Source organism: Cyclopterus lumpus, chromosome 6 (genome assembly GCF_009769545.1).
Source record: "Cyclopterus lumpus isolate fCycLum1 chromosome 6, fCycLum1.pri, whole genome shotgun sequence".
NCBI lineage: Eukaryota > Metazoa > Chordata > Actinopteri > Perciformes > Cyclopteridae > Cyclopterus > Cyclopterus lumpus.
Window position 1 is genome coordinate 4,958,156 of NC_046971.1, and position 22,844 is coordinate 4,980,999.

A 22,844-nucleotide genomic window follows, 5' to 3' on the forward strand; every position below is an offset into this window, starting at 1 on the left:
TAGCCCTTCATAGCCTTTTGTTCCATACTTCTTCAATTCTTTGTTTTGAGATTTTCTTTTCTCTTATTGATCTGGAGATCTTTGATTAACGATGGCTAAAAGCCCCACTTACTATGTGATTATATATTTCTCTGTAATATATGTTTATTTCTCTGTACACACTGTGCTCCTTACACGTTCTTTGTGTTGTGTGAGTGTGACGTCTTGTGAACCTCTCAGTACCACATTCAGCACTTTAAAGCTGTCGTTACCAGGAGGCGGAGCCTCTACCACCAGGGTGTCCACAGGTGTACCGCATTGGGTTGTGATTGGTTTGTTTCTATGGCGTCTCCAGCTGACCCCTGTGGGCTTGGATAAAGGTCCTGTAGGCCGAAAGCCACAAATACAGTGCTCTCTGCATTTTATTTAAGAGACTACAAGATAAAGTAACAATGCTGGTGTCACTTTCGGGCCCTCGTCGTTCAGTTCAAATTGTACTTTGGTGATAAGATACAGCTTTATTTATCTTAAATGATTGTGCCCGCTTTGCCTCGTTGGTTATCCAGTCTGGTTTATGTCATTAAAATGAGCACAAACCTCCAAAGAGACCTTCCAGTTGTTACTTTATTATAAGAATTGTACGAACAGATCAACGAGGGGAGCTAATTCACTTCAACGGGCTCTAAATCACTCATTTTCCATAAAAACCCAAAACAGAAACATGCGCTTTCACTTCTTTTTTCCTTTCTATGTTCCTCATCCCATCAAGTAGGAGTTGATGTCACAGAGTGCTTCAGTATATTCGCCCTCCGTTTGACCTCATCAAACTAACGACTGGGACTATAAGAGGAGCTTGGTGTCGCTCCATATAGCTTTGATGTGAAAAAGGTCATCTGTTTTTCTCTTTTTGGCACCAGCATGTGAGAAGAAAGTCTCTACGCATATCGTTTTAAGAGTTATTTGTGTCACTGCATTTGATTTAAAGGTGTGCCAGAGAACAGAGGGACAAACGAAGCATGCAGGTGTGATTAGAGCACACAGCAAGCAGCCTTTCTGCCACTCTGAGCTGCAATTTACGACGTGTTACTATGGCGACAGAAGGGTGCATTTCACGCCGCCAATCAAAGTGGAGTTCATCTTGAGAATATTGTTGCATGCCACTGTTAAAAAAAAAAAGAAGTGTAAGATGAGAGACGGAGAGACACTTGCACAAATATTAATTAGGAAAAGTGTCGCGTGACGTTATATTTAGTCTGCTTTTGTCTCCTGGATTTGGAGCAGGATGAAAGAATTACAACTATGCACCATATTCATCCGTGTAAGAACGAGGTCGAAGACTGAAAGGGTCTGACGCTCTGAAACATCACTCTCACACCCAAGAAAAGCAGATTCTCGCATCACGCCCACTCCCTCCGAGAGCACAAACACCCAACTCTGACCCGCTGCTGGGTCTCGAGGAACGCCCACAGATGGACCTTTTTTTTGGGCTTTCCACAATAAAACACTGGCCTTAGTCTGCATTTCAGAGGAGGATTTCATGCAATGGCGCCATCACGGGAATTTCCACCAAACTATTTGAGAATATAGGCAAACAGACTTTATGGATTACAAAGACATTGATGTAACTGGCCTTTGTTATTTCATTTAAATTGTGATTAAACACATGCAAAGTCAGTCAGTGTGTGGACTTTTTCTATTTGACGGTGACAAACTCCATTTGTTCTATGTGTGTTACCATGACAACCGTGAAATATTAACATGTGATGTTATTTAACATGTTAAAATAAAATCGCATGCGCTATAAGGGGTTTCAGACACTTCACGTGAAGTAAATAAGTATTATAAGTAAAAGTCATGCACCGTTAACGTTATACAAGTTAAATTGTGAATGATTAATGTCTTTGTCATATGTGACATATATACCATGAACTTTTACCTATATACATATCTATATGTAACCCATATAGATTGATCCCTACCCCTTTATGATGCATAATTGTGGGCATTAATTTGTTTGTATTTGTTTTTGCACCTTATTGTTAACTAATAGTTTTATATTTACTCTCTCTTCTTGCCAAGACATTGAAATACTCAAGAAAGCATACTGTCAGATCATCTTTGCAGTAGGCTAAAAGTACTTAGTTAGCAAATAAAACATTGAGTTTTGTTAGCGCCGTTCAGAATCGTCTGCCTGGGAAGAGCCTTTGGATCAATTCAGCCAACCACTCCTCTCGTTCCGGTAGATTTATTTCTCTGATTACAAGCAAAGTGCAAGCGCTGAGATTGCAATGCCAGGGGAGTCACAACAACTCTGCCCCAGAACCGGAAAACCCGGCCTTTACATACACAGATTTCGTCACAGGTTTGTATGCATCATCCCAACTTCTAATTGGTGCTGAACTATCGAGGAGGGGGATAATTCCATCTCCTCCTCCTCTCTCTCTCCACAGAACTGAGCCCTGCAAGTCCAGTCCACGTCTTGGTTAGACTATTCGATGACATATGGGTGTGTTGCAATAAGGCGCTATCTATTCTCGAGAAGCAGACATTCCCAGACGCAAATCTCATATTCTATTTGTTATTCTCAACTGGAGTAGCCTGACAAAAGCATAACATTATGACAATGTATAAGAATTTATCTTATCAATTTGACATTTCAACTCTTGTTTCTATGTTTTTTCCGAGAAAATTGGGCGTTTGCCCAAAAAAACCCTATTTAAGTCTCATATTAAATGTGACTGACTGTTATAGTGGAGGAGCAATGATATTCTTCTCCATGGTTTCATAATCAAAGATCGTAGTCAAGACATTAAGACACTATCTATAAAACGCTTTATTTGTTTCCAGAGTGATTTACTGCCCTCGGTTGCGCGTGTGTGTGCGCGCGCGCGCGTGTTTATGTTGTGTGGGTGTCCTTTTAATTGTGACTCCGCCCCTCCACCCCGTTCCGAAACAGCGGGAATGGGAGGGGCGGAGTCACAATTAGAAGAAAAAAAAAACAGGCTGTGATTGGCTGAGCGCAGAGGCGCACGTGCTCCTGCTCTACTCCTGCCGCCTGCGCGGTTCAGAGCCGCACAACAAGCTCCTCGAGCTCCACACAGGCGATAAAGTCCTCACGCGCGCTGTCCGTTCGTCCGTCCTCCCGTTAACGAGCCAACTGAACGAGCAGCAACCGACACCGACGGCCGCCATGAAGGAACAGACGCGTCTCGTCCTTTGGCTGCAACTTTTCACGGCCTGCCTGGTGTTCGGGGCGAACGGTAAGTTGTTGCCTCCTTTTTGTTTTTTTGTTTACAGTTCAAACCGCCGTTAACTGTCCGTTGGGGTTAAAGACGGGAGAGGGGGCGGGGCGTTTCATTTGAGTTGTCAGTTAGGTTGAAGTTGCTCTTTTTTAAATTTATTTAAAAAAAAATTTTAAACACTGTAAAAAGAAAAAGAGTCGTGTTTGCGTGCGCGTGTGTGTCTATGCGCGTGCGCGTGTGTACAGGTTCAAGCGATCCTCAGTTTGAGTGAGTGGACACGGGACGTGTGGGAATGTGAGAAATGACTCATTGTTTGGCTCTGAAACTGCACGTAAGACGGTTGAAGGTTAGGAGATAATTCACAATATACAAAAAAAAAAAATCATTCACAATCGATAATATAGGTTTTGGGAAGTTGGGTCATATATATATATATATATATATATATATATAATGGTGACATAATTTAAAAACCTCAGGGCATTTCGTTTTTGTTGACCCATATAGGTTATTATACTCTGTGTGTGTGTTTCTCAATGCTTCAAACACATTTAGGGCAACGTACAAAAGGGTCAAAACAACCTGATTCCTGCTCACTGACCATGGTTAAGCCATCACATGTCACACAAGTGCTTTTCATGGTGACGTCTTTTTCCAAGTGTAAAAGTGCTCCTCCTGTTCCATTTCTGGAGCTTCTTCTCTTTTTTTTTTTGCACATTAAGACCAGAATTGGTGCTGTGTGAACATTTCTTACCTACTTTGGACTTTTGAGTTGAGAACAGTCAACATTTAGCGCCTCTTGGATTAATGCATGCGACCTTAGGTCAGGAATCTTTTCACTCTTTAAAGATTTGTTGGTAAATGTACAAAAAAGCACACAGTTGACCTTTTTATTACATTTAGATGTGATATCTGCAATTTTGCTTATGACTTAAAAATAATTCTATTGTGAAATCCTCTGTACATCATTTTTATTTTATTTTTTACATTTTGGATCTTCGTTGGCATCAAGAAGTGGTGACTATATATAGTCTTCCTGGAGTCCAAACAAAAAAGATCAATAAAGTAAACGCAAACCATATACTTGCAAATGCATATTGCATTTCATAGTAGTGTACGCATGTTTTCCAATGCTCGTGTCGACCCCCTATGTTGACAAACACTGCAGGTGCATGTGACCTCATTAGGGAGACTTAACCTGGAGCCACATATATTCATTTTACAGATCTACTTAACTTTTGATATGGACTGTATTTACATTCCTTTCCTTTTTACAGATGTGCGTGACAGAAAGGCTGCTACATTTCCCAGGGTGCATCACTCTCATGAATGTTTAATCCACATTTAGCTTGAATTGAAAGCGAAACCGTAAGAGGGCACAGTACACCGGTCCCAACGTGTGTTTGTTCCTGGAGGCTCGTAGACGGTCGAGGGGAGAATAAAGGTGTGGTTGAACCTCCTGAGTGCTGAGTCACTTTTCTGGATGCAGTCGCCAGCGAACTTCCACCCACAACCGCGCTCCCTAAGACCTTTTCCACACTGTCAGGGAGTTGGGCTGGGGGAGGGCGGGGGGGGGGGCTTGTTGCTGCTGCTGTGTCATGCAAAATGTTTACAGGGCAGTATAAGAGTTTCTCCCTTTTTAGAGTCATGTGTTGATGGTAAATTAATCAAACCATTCTGATAATTTTATTGTTTTGGGCATTTCTCAAGCAAAAACAAAAAAAGACGCGTTCATCCCAAGTTCCTAAACGTGAGGATTTCATGTTGTATTAAATACATTTAATATATTTTTAGTTTTGAGACCGCTGGTTGGACACGGCAAGGCATTTTGGATGAGTCACGTTGGGTTCTGGAAAATGTACAATGTGAATATTAAACATTTAATCGAATCAATGATAAACTGATTAATTGATAATGAAAACGAAGCCCCCGCTGCTGTTGTGTCGGTACGTTTTCTGAGGAAAATTGTAGTTTGTGTTTTAATCTGCTTTTATTGAGTTTCTCGTTCTTCCGCACTGATGACTTCATTACTTTCCCCCCCGGGGACATGATGGGCCCCATTTGAATTTTGAATGACTTCCTTTTAATCAATGTTTCATTGCAATATGGAGTGTCTTCTAATTTGGGCCACTTTTATTATTAGTGTCCGCCGCCCCACTTTTCCAATCTGCCGCATTGAATATTTTACACACGCCGTCACGTGAGCGTGAATATTGAGACAAAATCGTCTCTCAGACCTCGATCCCAAGAGCCGGAAAAGCTCTTATTGTACACGTTATGTAAGTACGACTCCATTCGGTTCAGACGGTAGTTGTCACACTTACTTCAGGCTCTGTTTCAGTACCAAAGAGAACGGCTTGTTTGGTTGACGGTGCGTGACGTCTGTATGTATTTTTAGTGGCTGCCCGTTGTTGTTGTTTTTTTTTTACGCAGCAGATGGCTGTGTTGCTCTGGAGTAGCAGATTACAGAAAGATCACCTGCAGCTGGAGTTCTGCTGATCTCAATATTGAGAAGACTCTTGTTGTTTTGGGACTCGGGGTTCCTGTCTTACACGTCCGGGTTCTCCCCTCTCAATGTCCGTAGCACTCTTTAGCGTCTTCAGACTAAATGAGCGCTCTAGAGGTCTTGAGCCTTCTTATTATGCTCCAGCACATCCTTAACAGTTTAAAAAAAGACTGAGAGACGCAGGCTTTTCTCCATCCTTCTTTCTGGAACACCGAGTTCTCACACTTGCCTGCCAGCCTTTTACGCTCGTGTGTGTGTGTGTGTGTGTGTGTGTGTGCGTGACCGTTTACTGTTTTCAGGACACATGAGATATGAGCACTGACGTAACCTAACGCTCATTCACATGAAGGGATTTATCTCATCAAACTGATTAAAGGCTCATCTGCTCACTTTTTGTTGTTGCTCAAACTGATATTTTATGTCCAAAACCAGCCACTGTTCCTCTAATACAGGCTGCAGGGACTGTAGTCCGAGTCCACCCCCCACCCTTATTGTCCTGAAATGTCTCCGTCCTCATCATCACGGGCACCGAGCCCTTTTTAAATGTCTTCCTGAGGTATTTTACTCTCTCGTTGTGACGTCTACCGCCTGTGTAAAAAGGGCTCAAAGGGTCAGAGGTCAAGTGTGTTTCCTCAGACCGCTGATTGACGCTCTCATTAGCAGCCCGATTTAGCTGCTTCTCCTGTGAAGCTCCTACAGGAGACATTTGCGCCATACTAACAATATGGATAAAATACTTTATGTTGCCGTCCAGCCCCAGTTGTGTCCTCACATCTGGGTTTCAGTGATTCACAGACACCTTGTTTTTTAGTTTTCTTTGCAGACAGATTGGCTGTAGCTGTTCCGTGTTTTGTATATTTCTTTTTCCTGGTATTTTAAATCTCATTCTTGGGCCGAGTTCTCATGGGGAAAGTCACAGACCATGACTCATAAGGGAGAGAGGGAGAGAGGGAGAGGGGGAGGGAGAGGGAGACCTGTGGAAATGGCTCGTCCTGCCAAACACAACTCCACATACTTTTTTTTAATAATCTGTCACTGCGGTGAGGACCAAGTGGGGCACCATGTTGGGGGCTTTTTAGAGATGCTCTAATTTGGACACATTAATGAAATGTAAAGGCTGCAAAATGGATGCGTTGGTGGCTTTAGTGTGTGTGTGTGTGTATATTGCACAATAAACACAACTGATATTGTTTTTGGAATTCACCTTTTTATACGTCTCCACGCCCTTATTTACAAAAACATCGAGACTTAACATGCTGAGGCTTGTTTCTGTTGTAGTTCTTGTAATAAGGAGACGCTTCTTCGGGCCAACAGTTGTCTGTCTACAGAGTTTTGGGAAGTTTCCTTTTTTTTTATATCTGCAGCTGCAGCAGCTTAATCGTTTTTCACAAAATCACACAGCGCTATCTAGCCATGCACGTTTGTCAAGGTTATAGGATGGATCGCATTTTAAGAGTGGAAATTGGAAATATGGGGGGGGGGGGGGACAATAATCTTGTGTGGAAACTGAGATTCCGGACATATGAAAAGGAATTCCCTCGCACTGTATTTTGGTGAAAAGAGGAACATCTCAAACACATGAAACCAACATTCTCTGCAAGGAATCACTAGAGGTTAATGAGGAAATGTGTTTTTTAAAAACTGTGTGTCAGTTTTAAATAATTCAAAACCTATTTTCCTGGAGTGATTTCTCGATAAACTAAACCGAAACTACAGCCGCAGAGTTCTCTTGTAATATATATATATATATATATATAAATAATTGCGAGCTTATTACATGCCGGGACAAGTCTAATGGGTTTCCTTCCAAAGAGCAGTTGAGTTTACGGTTGACACCACAGGATGCACACCTTTTTTTTAATTGGTTGAAAATTGTTTATTTTAGTGTCCCGTGACTCTTGCGCAATCTCATGGCATTTAAAATATATTCTGGGAAGGGAAGGGAGGCTGCGTTTCATCCCCAAAGATAAACAGGCAACAACTCTTTTGGGATAAGGATGCGTTGGCGGGGCCAGCCGAGCTCGTTGCCTTGGAGTCCCGTGAGATTTTTTTTTCGAAAGCACTTGGAAGTCCTTGAAACTGGATACAGCACAGATGACACTGGACGTCCATGAGAAGTGCAGTCCAGCGCATAAATGTCCAAACAGGATGCTGGAAAAGTGGGATCTCATTTCATTTTTTCTTTCTCCCTTCACTCTCTCCCAGTAAACATGACGCAAATCTACCCTATATCCCTGACGGATAATACATCCAGAGCGTACAGATTTAAAATGGGACCGCTAAATGCCATCTGCAAACGACAGGATGTTCATGTAATGTAATTTTGTTTGTTTGTTGAATAAACGGGAAAAGACTTGTGCGAGTGTGTGTAGTTCAGGTTTGAGGAAGTCTCTTCAAAATGCCGTTTTCAGCAGCGGCCTTTGTTGCCTCCTGTGAATTATACCCTCGGAGGGACGGAAACGCCACTTTTCTTTCCTGGAGAAGTCTAAAATATTTATCTACTCCCCACGTTTTCCACTTAGTTTGATGTACCCTACTGAAACACACACACACACACACACACACACACACACACACACACACACACACAGGGTCAGAGCTCCTTTTTAGCCTCACTGTGACTGTTGGTACTTGGGGTCCAACCTCCCTTTCCTTAACAATTATCCAAAGTGTTTGGAAAAAAGCCTTTCCTGACTTCACGGGTGTTCTTTTTAATTTTGTAGGTGCTTTTAATTATGCACTTCCTCTATATTCCAAGTGTCAAAACGAGGTATAATTGAACCTTTCGTTTTTCCCAAAATGCCATGCGCTTTAACTATATTGAGAAAACGAAGCCACCTTCGTGTCATGTGTCCTACTTATCTTCCAATTTTGGCTGTTTTAATTCTTTTTGTCATAGTTTTCTTTTCAGAAAAATTGAGTTGACATTGCATACAAGAAGAACATGTCTCCAAGTTGCTACTCTGAGGCCTCCTCCTCTCTTTCATACGCTGTGAAAGGAGGAGATGGTGACGGTCCGAACCAGGTCCTTATCTTCCCCAGAAACAGATCTCGGTTGTCTGTTTTGTGGGGGGGGTGGGGGGGGCTCCTTCCTGGTGTCCCCTTCGGCAAGGCCGTCGGACCATAAATGTTATTTATGGTCTTGTTGTTGTGCAAGGCCTCAGAAGATAATTCACAAAGTGTAACTTCAACAGGAAGGAAGGACCTGGAGCTCCTACGGTAAACATTCTGCTGAAAACAAATGGCAGAAAATCTCATTTTTTAGGAATAAAACAATTCGACTTTTGGTCTTTTGATTCCTTTTTTTTTTTTTCTCCGCCCACTGCGAGCTGACACGATTTCCCTCGTGCCCAGAGAGCGCCGCCGGGGCAGCGAGCACGATGACGGTGGAAGCGTCCAGTGTCTGTTGTGTTTTTCGGCTGTCGCGATGGCTGACTCAGCTGTTCAGACCGTCACATCCAACCTGCAGCAGGCCGGTTACTCTTTGTTCTGCAGCGCTGCAAGAGAACCGAGTGGAACATTTAAATAATGGGGGTGGGGGGGGAAACATGAGCTGATGCTCTCTCAGAACATGTTTTACTCCTTCTTTTGAAAACATAAACCGGTGCACGTGTGTGATTTTATCTGAATATAAAAAGTTGGTAACTGCACAGTGAATAAATATGGGCCTTGCTTTACCTGATTTGTTTTTGTTCTGCCTCCCACTCCAGGTGATTTCTGCAAGGTGAACGTGTGCATTAATGGAGGAACCTGTGTGACCCGGACAGGAGCTCCCTTCATCTGCATCTGCCCCGACGGCTTCTCTGGAGACACCTGCAACGAGACGGAGACCGGTAAGCCGACGGGGTGGAAATGAGTTTCACGTTGGAGTGTTTTTAATGGACCGATAAATCCTGTATTGGTGATATGGTTACCTCGGTCAAACTTCTCTTTTCTCCTCTTATCTTCCTCCTCGTCCGAAAAAAAGGGCCGTGCAACCCCAACCCGTGCAAGAACGATGGCGTCTGCGAGGTGACGGGCACCTCCCGCCGAGGCGACGTCTTCAGCGAGTACGTCTGCAAGTGCCAGCCGGGCTTCGACGGAGTCCACTGCCAGGACAGTGAGTCTTTTTAAAAAAAAAAATTAATCGGGATTATATCAATAACCTGAAGGGTTCAAATTCTGATGCAATTCAAGATCGGTTCCACTTCGTCACATCTGGATATGCGTATCATCATCGTGGAAAGTTGCTCTCTCTATTTTTGTATCTTTTATCAACAAAACATCTCTTGGGGATAATTCAAAAAACAACCAATTAATCCCAATGGGTCGTCTTGATTGTCTCAGGAAAACTACAGTTAATTCTCACTACTACACCAAATTAAAAGCTTCTTTTTTTACGGCGCGTGGCTGTATACATGCCGATACAATTAATTGGCCAAGTCTAACGAGGTCCCGGGCTAATCGGTCTCACCCGACACATTAACATGCAGCTGTCGTCCTTATGCCCGCTTCATTCCCGCGTCACTCGGACCGGGTTGGTTCACTCGAGGTCAGCCAGAGAGAGCGAGGAGCAACGGTGGGAACATGTGCTGCCCCCGCAGCCCTCCACACGGAGACAGATGGCTACCGTTTTGCATGAGCAGGCGGCGGAATGACGTAACTAAGAAGTAACTTGAGTGTATTTCTATCTGTCTGATCGCGTATGCCTCTTTTTTTTTTTTTTTCTATCCTAGGTGTCGACGGGGCAGATTTCAGTTCGAGAACAGGTAACAGTGGAAATGTGACTTGTGTTCTGCACTGTGGTCTGTTTTCCTTCTTCGATCCAGGTGCTCTGATTTCTTAGCTGCATGCGGAGGCACACACACACACACACACACACACACACTGCTGAGGACACCATCTCCCCTTGTTTATGAGTCAAGGCTAGCAGCGAAACCGTCCGTTACATTACATTAGATACACTGTCTTTTTTTTTTTTAATCAGTTCACCCACCCAGACAGGAAGATGTCCTTCCACACAAAACAATATTATCTTTCAACTCCCTCATCGGTGTCTCTATGCCTTCTGAGCCCGTTAAGCTGTTTCCAAGTTACCGTCTATTTTAATCCAGCCCATATTTACACTCCAAACAGTCAAATCTGTTTGTGTCTCTTTTTTATTTCACCCGCGACGACCACAAATCACAGCTCTTCAAAATCCATACACTCACACGTCCTCTTGCAGGTACAGATAGCGTGGCTGCCAGAATGAGAGCCCTCTCCAGAGGAGGCATTTACACTAATTAGATGATGCCTCAAGGATAATGAGAGGAATTTATTAGACCATGTTATGATACCCCCTTCCTCCTCCTCCTGAGGGCGACTGGGTGCCTCTCCATTCACAGCTACTGATGACTGTGTTGTGACACTTTAAGTGCTCTCTAATTTGTGTGTGTGTGGGCGCAAGGAATGAGGCCCATGGCTGCCAGCTTCTCTGGTTTGTGTGAAACGGAGGAGACGAGTGTGGTGAAGCCGGGGAGGCGTAGTGTTGTTAAACATTTAAACCAGCGTCCGCTCACTCACCCACGTCCTGCATGGAAATGCACATCGTGGCTGACATATTGACTGCAGAAGTAAAAAAAAATGTTTTTAATAAAGAAATGCCGCAACAATCTTCTCACCGAGATCAGAAAGCGACCAAACGCAGAGCCTCACATGGAGGTGTTGACCAACTGAATATGTTCTCACACAAACCAGTGCATAGGAACTATAAATAGATAAACACAGCAGTGGAAGACGGACTGGTCACTCCTGTCTGTTTTGGGAAAGAAGTTCCCAAATTACTTCTCTAATAATACGTATTTCAAATGTATTTCTTTGCTGAATAGATTTCTCCTTAAAGGACTGAAAGCCCTCTGAGAAACAGATCAAGGGAGCGAGAAGAAGGAAAAAAAATAAAACCTCTACTGGAAACAGATTAATCATGTGTGCGCTGCACAACCCACACGAACGACCGCACGTGGCTCCTGAACACACACACACACACACACACACACACACACACAGACACTCACACACACACACACACACAGACCGTTTAGCATACACATACAAGCGCGGGTTCATCCCTTGTTCCGGTCCAGCCAACAGAAAGTGGCGGTCCACGCTGAGCGCTCGCAACGTCAGCGCTGCTACTGTTGCCGGGCGGAAAAAAAGAAAGTGAGCGTGGAGGCGTAACGGGGAATTATGTCTGCCCTCCTGAATGTCACACTCGCTACTGAGGTCTGACGGCAGCGGTTCTGACTGTCCTGTCAAATTGGACTAAAAACCTTTTACGGGTTGAGGAAAAGGAGTGTGTGTGTGTGTGTGTGTATCTATCGATCTATCTATAGGGGGCTCAAGTATGGAGTGAAAGAGCAATGTCGATGGCTGTAAGCTTCACTTTGGGGCCGAAGCAGATGGATGGAAACGGAGAGGGAAGGAGGAGTCCTTTTTCTAGTGACGGTCTCTTAAATCCCAGATTTTCATAACGGATTAAAGCGGTTATTTGCTTCTTGGAATTTCGCCAATGGGCTTGTGTGCGCTGCTCTTTCACTTGTTTTTGGTAGCGTTTTGAGCTTTTCCTAGGCTGTGGTAGTGTGCAGACTGGGCTCCCTGTTGAGTACAGGGTGTGAGTGTATATTAAATATGTGTGTGTGCTGTCTGGTCTGCATTAAACACACTAGATTGTCCCTTTTGGATCCCTAAAGCTGCCCACCTGGAATCACAACGCGGTCTTAAGTAACAGAAGCAGCTGTTGGCTGAACCTTCACAGGTAAACATTGAAAGAGATGTCAGCAACAGACTTATAAGGGCTGTAAAAACAATGGAAGTCCAACATTTAAAACTTCCAAGAATCCCCTTTTTTTTCATTTTAACCACAAGGACATAAAGTCATGAGTTTGACACTTTATTTCTCTAGAAGAATATAAAAAAGTAATTTGTACACACTGTATACATGTGTGGGGTCTATACTTACTGTCGCATCTTACAATAATAACACATGTACAGTGCAAGTTGCAGAAATGCCCCAGTGTAGATGTACACCAGTGCCCAGGCTCTGATGTCACCACGCTGGGAGACACGGCTTTAAATGATATGCTCTGTGAATGTACTTTATGACATCAGAAGTTTCATTTCGGAGCTCTGCACCCCTCCAGCAGAGTGACACCCTGGCAGAGATCCGACTCAAAGCTGTTCTGGGTGCTGCTGGCGCTCTTTGGTGTAAATTACACATCTGGAAACCTGCTGGCCCTTTTTCTAAATTTTTTTTTTATTAGTATTATTATTTAATAACGCCGTTGTGGTTTTATCTGATGGCCATAATATGCCTTTAGAGCTATCCCCTTGGTAGCTTTACCATGGCAACGGTGAAAGTATGACTTTTTTTCTTCCTGTTGGAAGACAGAAGTTTCTGAACCAACTTTTCTTACTTTGTCACACTCTCAGAGTTAATACTCTTTTGTCTTGTTGTCAAACCATAAACAACGGTTTACTTTCAGAAGTCCGAGCACCTCGTGGGCGGAGGCCCTGTATTTTGTGGTCCCACATCCTTTTGGCTGCAGCACAGATCCTGGACTTGTAAAGCGTTGAGGATCAGCACATGGACGGACTGCTGCATCGTGAGAATTGTATGGGCTTTCGCTTCATGCAAGGAATCTGTCAGGGCAGGCGGTGCACACAATCCTTCTTCCTCGCTTCAGGGTCCTTGAAGCGAGCAAATCCTGAAGGGACGGCAGACTGCAGCCAATCACCCTCCCGGCAGAACGGATGATGTGCTGCAGCCTGTCCTTGTCCTTGTTAGTGGCTGCAGCGTACCAGATGCTGATGGTGGAGCAGAGGATGGGACTCGATGATGGAGGTGTAGAAGTGCACCATCATTGTCTTTGGCAGGTTGAACTTCTTCAGCAGCCTCAGGAAGAACATCCTCTGCTGAGCCTTCTTAGTGATGCAGCTGATGCTCGGCTCCCGTTTGAGGTCCTGGGTTATGATGGAGCCCAGGAAGCGGAAAGACTCCAGTGTTGGTCTCTGATCCACTTGCAGGTGGAGTCGGGCTTGTGCAGCTGAGAGCTTGTCATGCAGCAGAGGACGGGATGATGGTGTTGAAGGCAGAGCTGAAGTCCACAAGCAGGATCCTGGCGTAGGTTCCTGGGGAGTTCAGATGCTGGAGGATGAAGTGGAGGGGGGAGGCGGTGTCCGGGCAGGCCTGTTGACGTCTCTCCATAGAGTATAGGGAGGCGTCACTGGGGTTGAGGGGTGGTACAGATGCATGAGCCCCTGCTGGGCTGGAGGAGGGGGTACTGGTGGGCTGGGGCTGGTTGATGGAGCTGTTGCCGATGGCTTCAGGACTCTCACCGCCTGTATTTTGTCCCCACTCCTAAACGCCTGGTCCTCGTGCAGCCGTAGCTTTCTGACCTCCACTGTGAACCAGGGGTTGTCATTGTTATAACTCACCCTGGTGCATGATGGGACACGGCTGTCCTCACAGAAATGCTGATGGTGTGCGGTTTCCGTTATTGTTGGATGGAGGCCATGTTGTTGCTCCGCACCCCAAAAACTTTGTAACAGCTGATTTAGATTTTAGAAACGCACATTTCTTTCACACATCTCATTAAAGTTTACAGTGAGTCAGTTTAAACAAACCTACACGCCTCATAATGCATCTACCTGTTCCTACCTGTCGAGGACTAGGGGTGCAAAGGGTCCGTAAAGGGTTAAGTTTGAGAATTTTGCGCTTATAATTTCTTTTTTTAAATCTTATTTTGGAGATAAAAAAAACAATACTAGGTCTAAAGGCATCTTTTAGTTAAAAGTAGGACTGCCCAGATGAGCATTTTATTCCAGATATATCTCTTTTATATCCCTGTTGAGTTCCATAGAAAGTGTCCATCTTGAATGTTCCCGTAAGTTTCTATTCTAACGAATGCATGTTTGACCCTCTGGTTGTCAGATAAATGGATTGGACCGTAATGTTTGGACCAATCCTCTTACTGGAGAAGACGCCACCAGCTGACACGTGACTGGAATTTCTTTCCGTCAGTCTGTCGTCAATTACTGATTCTCCCCCCCCGACAACCAGACTACTGATGTCCATTTAAGATCAAATGGAGAAGGCTAAGCGGAGCATGTCGCTCTCCTGTATTTTAAGATAAGATATTACTTTATTCATCCCCAGGGGGGAATTCCTTGAAGTTGTCCAAGCTTTCCCTCACTGCGTTTACATAGCCGGGCCGGTCGTGCATGCTTTTAGTGCACGTATGCCCCTGTCGGCCAGCTCACCAGCTGAGCCGCCATGTTGAGACCCGTTTAGAGGCAATCGAAATGCTCCCAACAGCGGGTAGAGCACCTTTTTTAGAGTTCTTATGATTGTGCACCATCCAGAAAATGAAATAGCCGGCGGATTTTAGTGTTCAATAAAAGGTGTGTACATAAGTAACCTTCAACCCTTTGATCTCTTCTAGTTGATGCTAACTGACTCAAGCTGTATCTGGTCATTAACCAACAAGTTTTAATCCAAAGCTGACTTAACCCAATTAGTCCTCTACTGCCTTTTTTTATTATTATGGTTTGTAATCGTGTTATTTCACTCCTTGTTACTGTTGGTCAGTATCCTAATTTATAATACTTAAACAAAAATATATTTCCTTTCCTTTTGGCTTTAAAACAAAAAAAGCCAAAGATACTCTGATATTATGAATATATCTGGATACAGACCGAGGTTTCAAGACAGTTGATCAAAGAGCTTTTTCTTTTCTTTCACAGCTTGTTTAAATGTTTAAAATATTCCTCGACTGCTGCTAGAAATAATCTGCTTTTTTTTTCCTTTTCTTTTTTTAAGTATAAGCTCCCAGAGCCGGAAGGGTCAAGACCGTGTACCTCGTTATCCAGAATTTGTGGATGCACATTTTTTTTTTTAAATGACTGTAATCCTCCTGCGACTGTGTGAAAATGAACGTTTGGACACGGAGCTATTTATGGAGCGAGTGTGTGGGCAGGACGATGCTGCCATGTGTGCGTTTGTTTGTTTGGAAAACAACAACATCGTTGTTTGTGTGCATTTCCTTCCATAACGACAGCCCGTTGAGGATTAAAGCTTCCCAGTCTCTTCTATGTTTGTGTGTGTGTGTGTGTGTGTGTGTGTGTGTGTGCAGTCTTCTCTACCAACAGCTAAATGTGTGTGCCTCGTTCCCAATAGCGAGCGCTCAAAGCTGGCTTTAGTCACACTGTGGGGGAAGAGATGGAAAGGAGTTGTGTTTCGATTCGTTTTCCCTCCTCGCTGACGTTCAGCTGGAGAGATGGCGTTGGCGAGGGCGCCTCCTAGAGGCAACGCGACGAGTTACAAGACAAATAAACGTGCACTTCATGACACTGCGCGTATCAAGTTAATTAATAACTCCACATCCACATGGCCTCCACACCTTTTCTCTACTACAGCTCCCGTCCTGTCGGCGTGACTTCCACTAACATCGGCGTGGAGCAGAAATGTCGAAGCCCGCCTCCTTTTAAGCACGTCATGTGATCCGTCACTCACACTTCTTACTAACTGTGATCTGCTTTCAGACTGGCTGTTGACAGTCGACCAGTAAGGTGTTTGTGTTGACCTCTTCAGGAAGTGACGGTGTGGTTCTCTCTCTCTCTCTTTCTTTCTTTCTTTCTTTCTCTCTCTGTAGATGTGAACGACTGCGCCGTCCAGCCGTGTGGGAATGGAGGCGCCTGCCGGGACCTGGAAGGCGATTTCAAATGCCACTGCCCGTCCCCGTATGTGGGCAAACGTTGCCAGCTGCGTAAGTGTGACCCGAAAAAACACTCCCGAGAGACAAGTCATGTGACCAACTACTGTCATCTTAATCTCCCTCATTGCTTTCATCTTAAAATAAAAGACAGCTTTTAATTATTCTAGGTATATTCTCACAAATTCAGTGATTTCACCTTTTTATTCCCCCTCCCTTCTTCTCCTCCACAGGCTGCATTTCTCTGCTCGGCATGGAGGGAGGGGGCATCGCTGAGTCCCAGATTTCTGCCTCTTCAGTCCGTTACACCATGCTGGGCCTGCAGCGCTGGGGACACGAGCTCGCCCGCCTTCACAACAAGGGGCTGGTTAACGCCTGGAGCGCCGCTGCTCACGACAAGAACCCATGGATACAGGTGACGCATCCAAATGAAGATTACATTGGTAGACAGATATTGTACTAAAACTATTCTCTTTTTTTTTTTTTTAATGGATACTTTTCCTGCTTAGAAATAATCTGAACTCCTTCTCTCTCTCTTTCTTTTTCTGCTTTACAGATCAACATGCAAAGAAAGATGCGCTTCACAGGTATCGTGACGCAGGGCGCCAGTCGTATCGGAACCTCCGAGTTCATTAAGGCCTTCAAGGTGGCCTCCAGCCTGGACGGCAAGACGTACAACATTTATAGGACCGCCGGACAGAGGAAGGACAATGTGAGGCGATGCGTCAACGGCAAAACACTGTGCACCATAAGTCTGTTTTACACCGATTTTTAATTGTTTTTATTTCGGCTCAACCTCCAATACACATAACTCGTGTGTCAAAGATTGAAATGATCCACTAGAGGGAGCAGTGATGAACATAAAGCACACTGTAACTGTACTTCACTGACACTCCAACGACACCAGTTCTGAAACGGAGAATTTATGTTGGTATATACAAGATATAAATAGAGTAAAGCAAATGCAACAGAGTTGTAATATCTGCTATCAGTATGACTTGGTGACAACTAACTAACTGCCCACTCCTCCTTTCTTCGTAGGTGTTTGTGGGAAACGTGGACAACGACAGCACCAAGACCAACCTGTTCGACCCCCCGATCATCGCCCAGTACATCCGCATCATCCCTGTGGTGTGTCGCAAGGCCTGCACCATGCGCATGGAGCTGGTGGGCTGTGAACTCAACGGTAAACTCCCACAGAACATGCACAGCGCACACAGTGTCATGTTTTTGGTTCACATCTCATTTAAACTCCTGTTTGGACATTTGGAGTTATCCAACAGTCTTTTTTTGCTTTAACTTGTCTATAATCTCTTTTATATTCCTTCACTAATGATTTTCAGCCCTGCGCTCGGTGATTGATCACATACTCTGATGATCGCACCACAGCGCATTTATTAAAACCACATGCTCATACTTTCCACTTCTAATACTGGCAAGCGTACCGTACACATTGATGCTAATGATTCTGAGTTATTTTTCACCGCTTGTCTTCATCTTTGTTTTGTCTTCATCTTTGTTTGTCTTCATCTTTGTTTTGTCTTCATCTTTGTTTGTCTTCATCTTTGTTTGTCTTCATCTTTGTTTGTCTTCATCTTTGTTTGTCTTCATCTTTGTTTTGTCTTCATCTTTGTTTTGTCTTTTTCGCGCTGCAAACAAAGTTCTGCTCATCTCGCCGTTTTTGTCCTTCCCCGTTTGTCCACGATTCTAAAATTGCCATATTTGTCTCCTGTCGGTGTGACATGAGTTTTTAAACACAGAATAAAAAGCGTCAATGCAAAAGACTAATTATAACATTTGGTAGAAGACGGTTCGTTCCCGTCAAGGTAAACGGGTCAAACTGTGAAACTCGATTTTAATTAGTGTAATTTTTGTTTTTATGAAACTGAGATGATGTTGCACAAGCAGCTTTAAACGTTTTTGTCTGCTTCTTCGACCGTCTGTTCATCCCGCATGCTTCACTCGCACGCGCTCATCATTTTTTTGTTGTCTGTTTTAGAGATTTCACAACGAGATTTCACAAAGAGTTTAGAGATTTCACAACGAGCTCCACAAGTTTGTCTTTAGGATGGCGGTTCTGCTCCTACTGATCATGTGATGCGATCGAGAAAATACGGCAAACTTGTGAGCTCATGTAAGCTGGTAAAATGTACTTTTTCTGGCTTCCCGCGTGTGTGTGTGTGTGTGTGTGTGTGTGTGTGTGTGTGTGTGTGTGTGTGTGTGTGTGTGTGTGTGTGTGTGTGTGTGTGTGTGTGTGTGTGTGTGTGTGTGTGTGTGTGTGTGTGTGTGTGTGTGTGTGTGTGTGTGTGTGTGTGTGTGTGTGTGTGTGTGTGTGTGTGTGTGTGTGTGTGTGTGTGTGTGTGTGTGTGTGTGTGTGTGTGTGTGTGTGTGTGTGTGTGTGTGTGTGTGTGTGTGTGTGTGTGTGTGTGTGTGTGTGTGTGTGTGTGTGTGTGTGTGTGTGTGTGTGTGTGTGTGTGTGTGTGTGTGTGTGTGTGTGTGTGTGTGTGTGTGTGTGTGTGTGTGTTGCTTCACATCAACAGCTGGCCTGGGCCTCTTCCTGTCCGTCCCCTTTCTATCATACTTTCTTTCCCTCTTTTCCTCTGTCTCTCTCTGCCCGGTCTGACCCCCACAGTGTATTCAAACCCTCCAGGTTGTTCGGAGCCGATGGGCATGAAGTCCCGGTTGGTGTCCGACCGCCAGATCACGTCCTCCAGCACCTTCCGCACCTGGGGCATAGAGGCCTTCACCTGGCACCCTCGCTACGCCCGGCTGGACAAACAGGGCAAGACTAACGCCTGGACCGCCGCCACCAACGACCAGTCGCAGTGGCTGCAGGTGGGAGGGGAGGACGTTGTTGTTGTTATTGGCTGGCGCTTTGCTGTGTTTTGTAAAGCCAGGTGGTTTCTGTGTCCTCAGGTGGACCTAGGGTCTCCCAAGAAGATCACAGGGGTCATCACACAAGGGGCCAAGGACTTTGGCTCCATCCAGTTTGTCACCGCCTTCAAAGTGGCTCACAGTGACGACGGGCGGTCCTGGACTATCGTGAAGGACGAGACCTCCGGGACAGACCAGGTCAGTCCGGCTGAGGCCAGAAACCGGCTCACAAATGTCGAGGGTAAAAATAAAACGACTTCAAAAAGAGAAAACCTAATAAATCCATTGGCTCAAGAAAATATTATATAAAACGTACTTACTTAATTAAAATAAATATTAGCTGAGCTTTACACGCTGGTCCACACACCTGGAGCCAATTACGTTGTCACTGGTTTTGATTAGTTTTCTGTGTGCATTTATTTATAATGCGTCCAAAAAAATCTATTAACCTGCCAAATGAGGTCATTAAATTATGGACGTGGAACATTAAGTTTCCTATGACTCCATAGATGAAACATTTATAAACTAAGTTCAGTTTATGATTTCTAATTTAACTCTGCTTAGGCGTCCACTGGTTTTAGTCCCCATTTTATTGTTTTCATATTTATGTGCTCGTTGTTACACTCTCTTGTCAGTTATTGTAAAACCAGAGGAAATTAATCCTAAAACTATGTACAGTTTATTGTCAAACATATTTGCGCGAATATAATTTATTTATTTTATTTATTTTATTTATTTTATTTATTTTATTTATTTTATTTATTTTATTTATTTTATTTTATTTATTTTATTTATTTTATTTATTTTATTTATTTTATTTATTTTATTTATTTTATTTTTAATTAATGGCAATTAAAAACAACTCTCTTTCAGAATAAGTAGATAAAAACAAGCTCAAAGAGAATCTAATTGATGCCAATTAATAGATGGAAGAACTCTCCCTATAAAACGTTAATCTAACTAATATCGCTCCTTCATCAATGGGATGTCTGAGGAAGGGAGCTGTCAGTTTATCCAGCTAACTTGAGTTAGGTTCAAGTTTATGGATGTGTTGCTGCGTGGAACCGAACAGGCCTGACTTATGTCATCTTATCCTGAAAATTATTATTATTATCATCGTTGAGGCTAACTGCGGGTACGATCCGTGTCGCGGTTCTCTTTCCAGATCTTCCCGGGAAACGGCGACAACAACGTGCACAAACAGAACCTCTTCGAGCCCTCGTTCTACAGCCGCTACGTCCGCATCCTGCCGTGGGAGTGGCACGAGCGCATCACCCTGCGGATGGAGCTCCTGGGCTGTGACGAGTAGCGCCGTCCAGGTCCAACCCCCCTCCCTCCCCTCCTTTCTCTACCTCCTCCTCCCACCCACCCCTTCCCTCCTCCTGAGCCACACCTGCACTGCCTTGCTCTCAGCCCTAGGGGGCAGCAAACACCAGAGTAGCACACAACCCCCCCTCCCCCCTCTCCTCCCTCCCTGGCTGGTTGGAGGTGGGAGATGTTGCCCTTCACCACTGTTACCAGGACCCTGGTTGAGTTCAGCTCACGGCGTCCGCTCTTTGTTTCGTTTCCTGACTCGATCGCTCGTCTTCTTTTCCACCTGGACCAAAATCTGTGATCAATTTATAGAAAACGACAATATATCTTCTTTGTCACTGAGCTGGGGTCAGATTATTCACCCTAAATGAAAGGTGGTGACTCCCTGGGTCTCCGGTCGTGCGGGAGGGGGGGGGTAGGTGCTGCCTAGACTCTGATCCTAGATCAGTTCTACCTGGAACCTTGAACATCCAAGACCCTCCTCGCCTGGTGATGTACATAAACTTGTCAGCTTTCTCACGTCCGATAACCAAACGCTTCCCCTCCAGACATGCAGAATATAAATTATGTTCTGATGATGCATCGAAGCTTTCGATCGATTCTTCTTCATCAAAAAAGTTAATCTGCACATAATATATAATTTAAATATTGTCGTCAAGCCTTGTTTTATTTAAATCTGGTAAACAAAAACATGCTCGTTGCTCTTTAGTTGGAAAGACTAGCAAGTGATACCAAATAGTTTACAATATATTTGCCATATTTTTGTTTAAAAAGTAAATAAATAAGAGACTTAAAATCTCTTTTCAGTATTTCTCTGCAGTGGTTTGACCGTGAACTCCTCAGTTCACGTTTCTCTTTCGGGACTTTAGTTTGAACTGCTTTAGAGGTTTACACACCAACATGTCAACAAAGTATTCACTCCGCCGCCAACATCCCATAATTTACACTATTTCACACTATTTCTATTCCTCTTCAAAGCCAAGAGGCCTCTTTTTGGCTTCCGGCCAAATCAAACTCTTCTTGTGCCAACGCACCCTCACATCTTTGGTTTCTGTGGGTTCATTAAGACAAAAAAAAAATACAGTTTATGGTGAACTGACGGACACACACACACACACACACACACACACGAGAGGAACAAAAGATTATTCTCACACATCAGACCTCCAGTTGTTGTGGCACATCAAAGTCAGTTTAGCAGATGTTGGTCCCGAAGCCGGAGGAGACGACGCCCTCGTCGACAGACGGGACGCCGTCACCAGAGAGTTTGAGGTCGTTGTCGAGTGAAAGAGAAGAAGAAGAAGAAGAAGAAGAAGAAGAAGAAGAAGAAGAAGAAGAAGAAGAAGAAGAAGAAGAAGAAGAAGAAGAAGAAGAAGAAGAAGAAGAAGAAGAAGAAGACGAAGACGACACTCGGCCCCTCCGGAGGACTCGAGTTGAAGCCTTTTGACCTCGAGGTGGAACGATTTCTAGAAAGAAGCTCGTGTTGAGAACCTCGTCACATCCAAGATAGTCCGAATATGTTCATCACGAGTCGGTTGCCGTCGTAAACAAAAGAGATTGACAATAGTGTTTTAGACTTTATGATGTTGTTATCGTCTCAGGTCAAAGCAGAGCGGCCCCTAGTGGTCAGTAAATGCTACCGAAACGTTACACACACACACACACACACACACACACACACACGCAGCTGTGCTTCAAGTTGTCTTCACAGTTTCACTTCTTTTTTAAATCACATTTTGATGTTTGTGTTTTGACATTTGAAATATAAAAAAAAAAAAAATAAAATTAACTATTGTTGAAGAACAAACATATTCATTATTACACGTAGAACTAAAAGCAAATTTTTATATATATATATATATATATATATATATATATATATATATATATATATATATATATATATATATATATATACATACATACATACACTAGTTCAGTGTCTTTGTTGGAGTAAACGGAGCACCTTGCTTTGGCTGTACAGTGTTGACGTGACGTGCGTATTATCTGCTGTTCTGGGATCTGTGCGTGTTGGTAGACGTTTAGGGTCCAACGTTAAGCCTCCAGTTGAAAGCTGAGGCCCCGCTGATAAGACCGTTGTAGGGAAACCAAATCAAAGCTGATTCTTTACGGTTCCACTGGACATGTGACACGACCCCCCCCCACCCCGCCCTGCCCCTGTCACAGTATCCTCAAAAC

General features: G+C 44.0%; 1 protein-coding gene across 2 annotated transcripts; it reads left to right on the plus strand.

Annotated features, from left to right (window-relative positions):
* Nucleotides 1-2,936: 2,936 nt before the first annotated feature.
* mfge8b (milk fat globule EGF and factor V/VIII domain containing b) lies at nt 2,937-21,726 on the plus strand. Of its 2 annotated transcripts, XM_034534317.1 has the most exons (11): nt 2,937-3,239; nt 9,438-9,560; nt 9,695-9,826; nt 10,443-10,475; nt 16,398-16,511; nt 16,691-16,872; nt 17,014-17,169; nt 17,499-17,643; nt 19,108-19,292; nt 19,374-19,529; nt 20,497-21,726. In XM_034534317.1, exons 1-11 carry the CDS (start codon nt 3,170-3,172, stop codon nt 20,638-20,640), a joined length of 1,440 nt encoding a protein of 479 aa, XP_034390208.1. In that variant the 5' UTR covers nt 2,937-3,169; the 3' UTR covers nt 20,641-21,726. The 2 variants fall into 2 exon arrangements, with proteins under 2 accessions (XP_034390208.1, XP_034390209.1); XM_034534318.1 differs by lacking the exon at nt 10,443-10,475 and having other exon boundaries at nt 2,997-3,239.
* Nucleotides 21,727-22,844: the final 1,118 nt, after the last annotated feature.

Excerpts from the sequence above, each read along its gene's own strand:
- mfge8b (XM_034534317.1), top strand. The coding sequence starts at position 3,170 with ATGAAGGAACAGACGCGTCTCGTCCTTTGGCTGCAACTTTTCACGGCC. Across the intron at positions 10,476-16,397 it reads AGATTTCAGTTCGAGAACAG|ATGTGAACGACTGCGCCGTC; the intron begins GTAACAGTGGAA and ends CTCTCTCTGTAG. Across the intron at positions 17,170-17,498 it reads CCGGACAGAGGAAGGACAAT|GTGTTTGTGGGAAACGTGGA; the intron begins GTGAGGCGATGC and ends CTTTCTTCGTAG.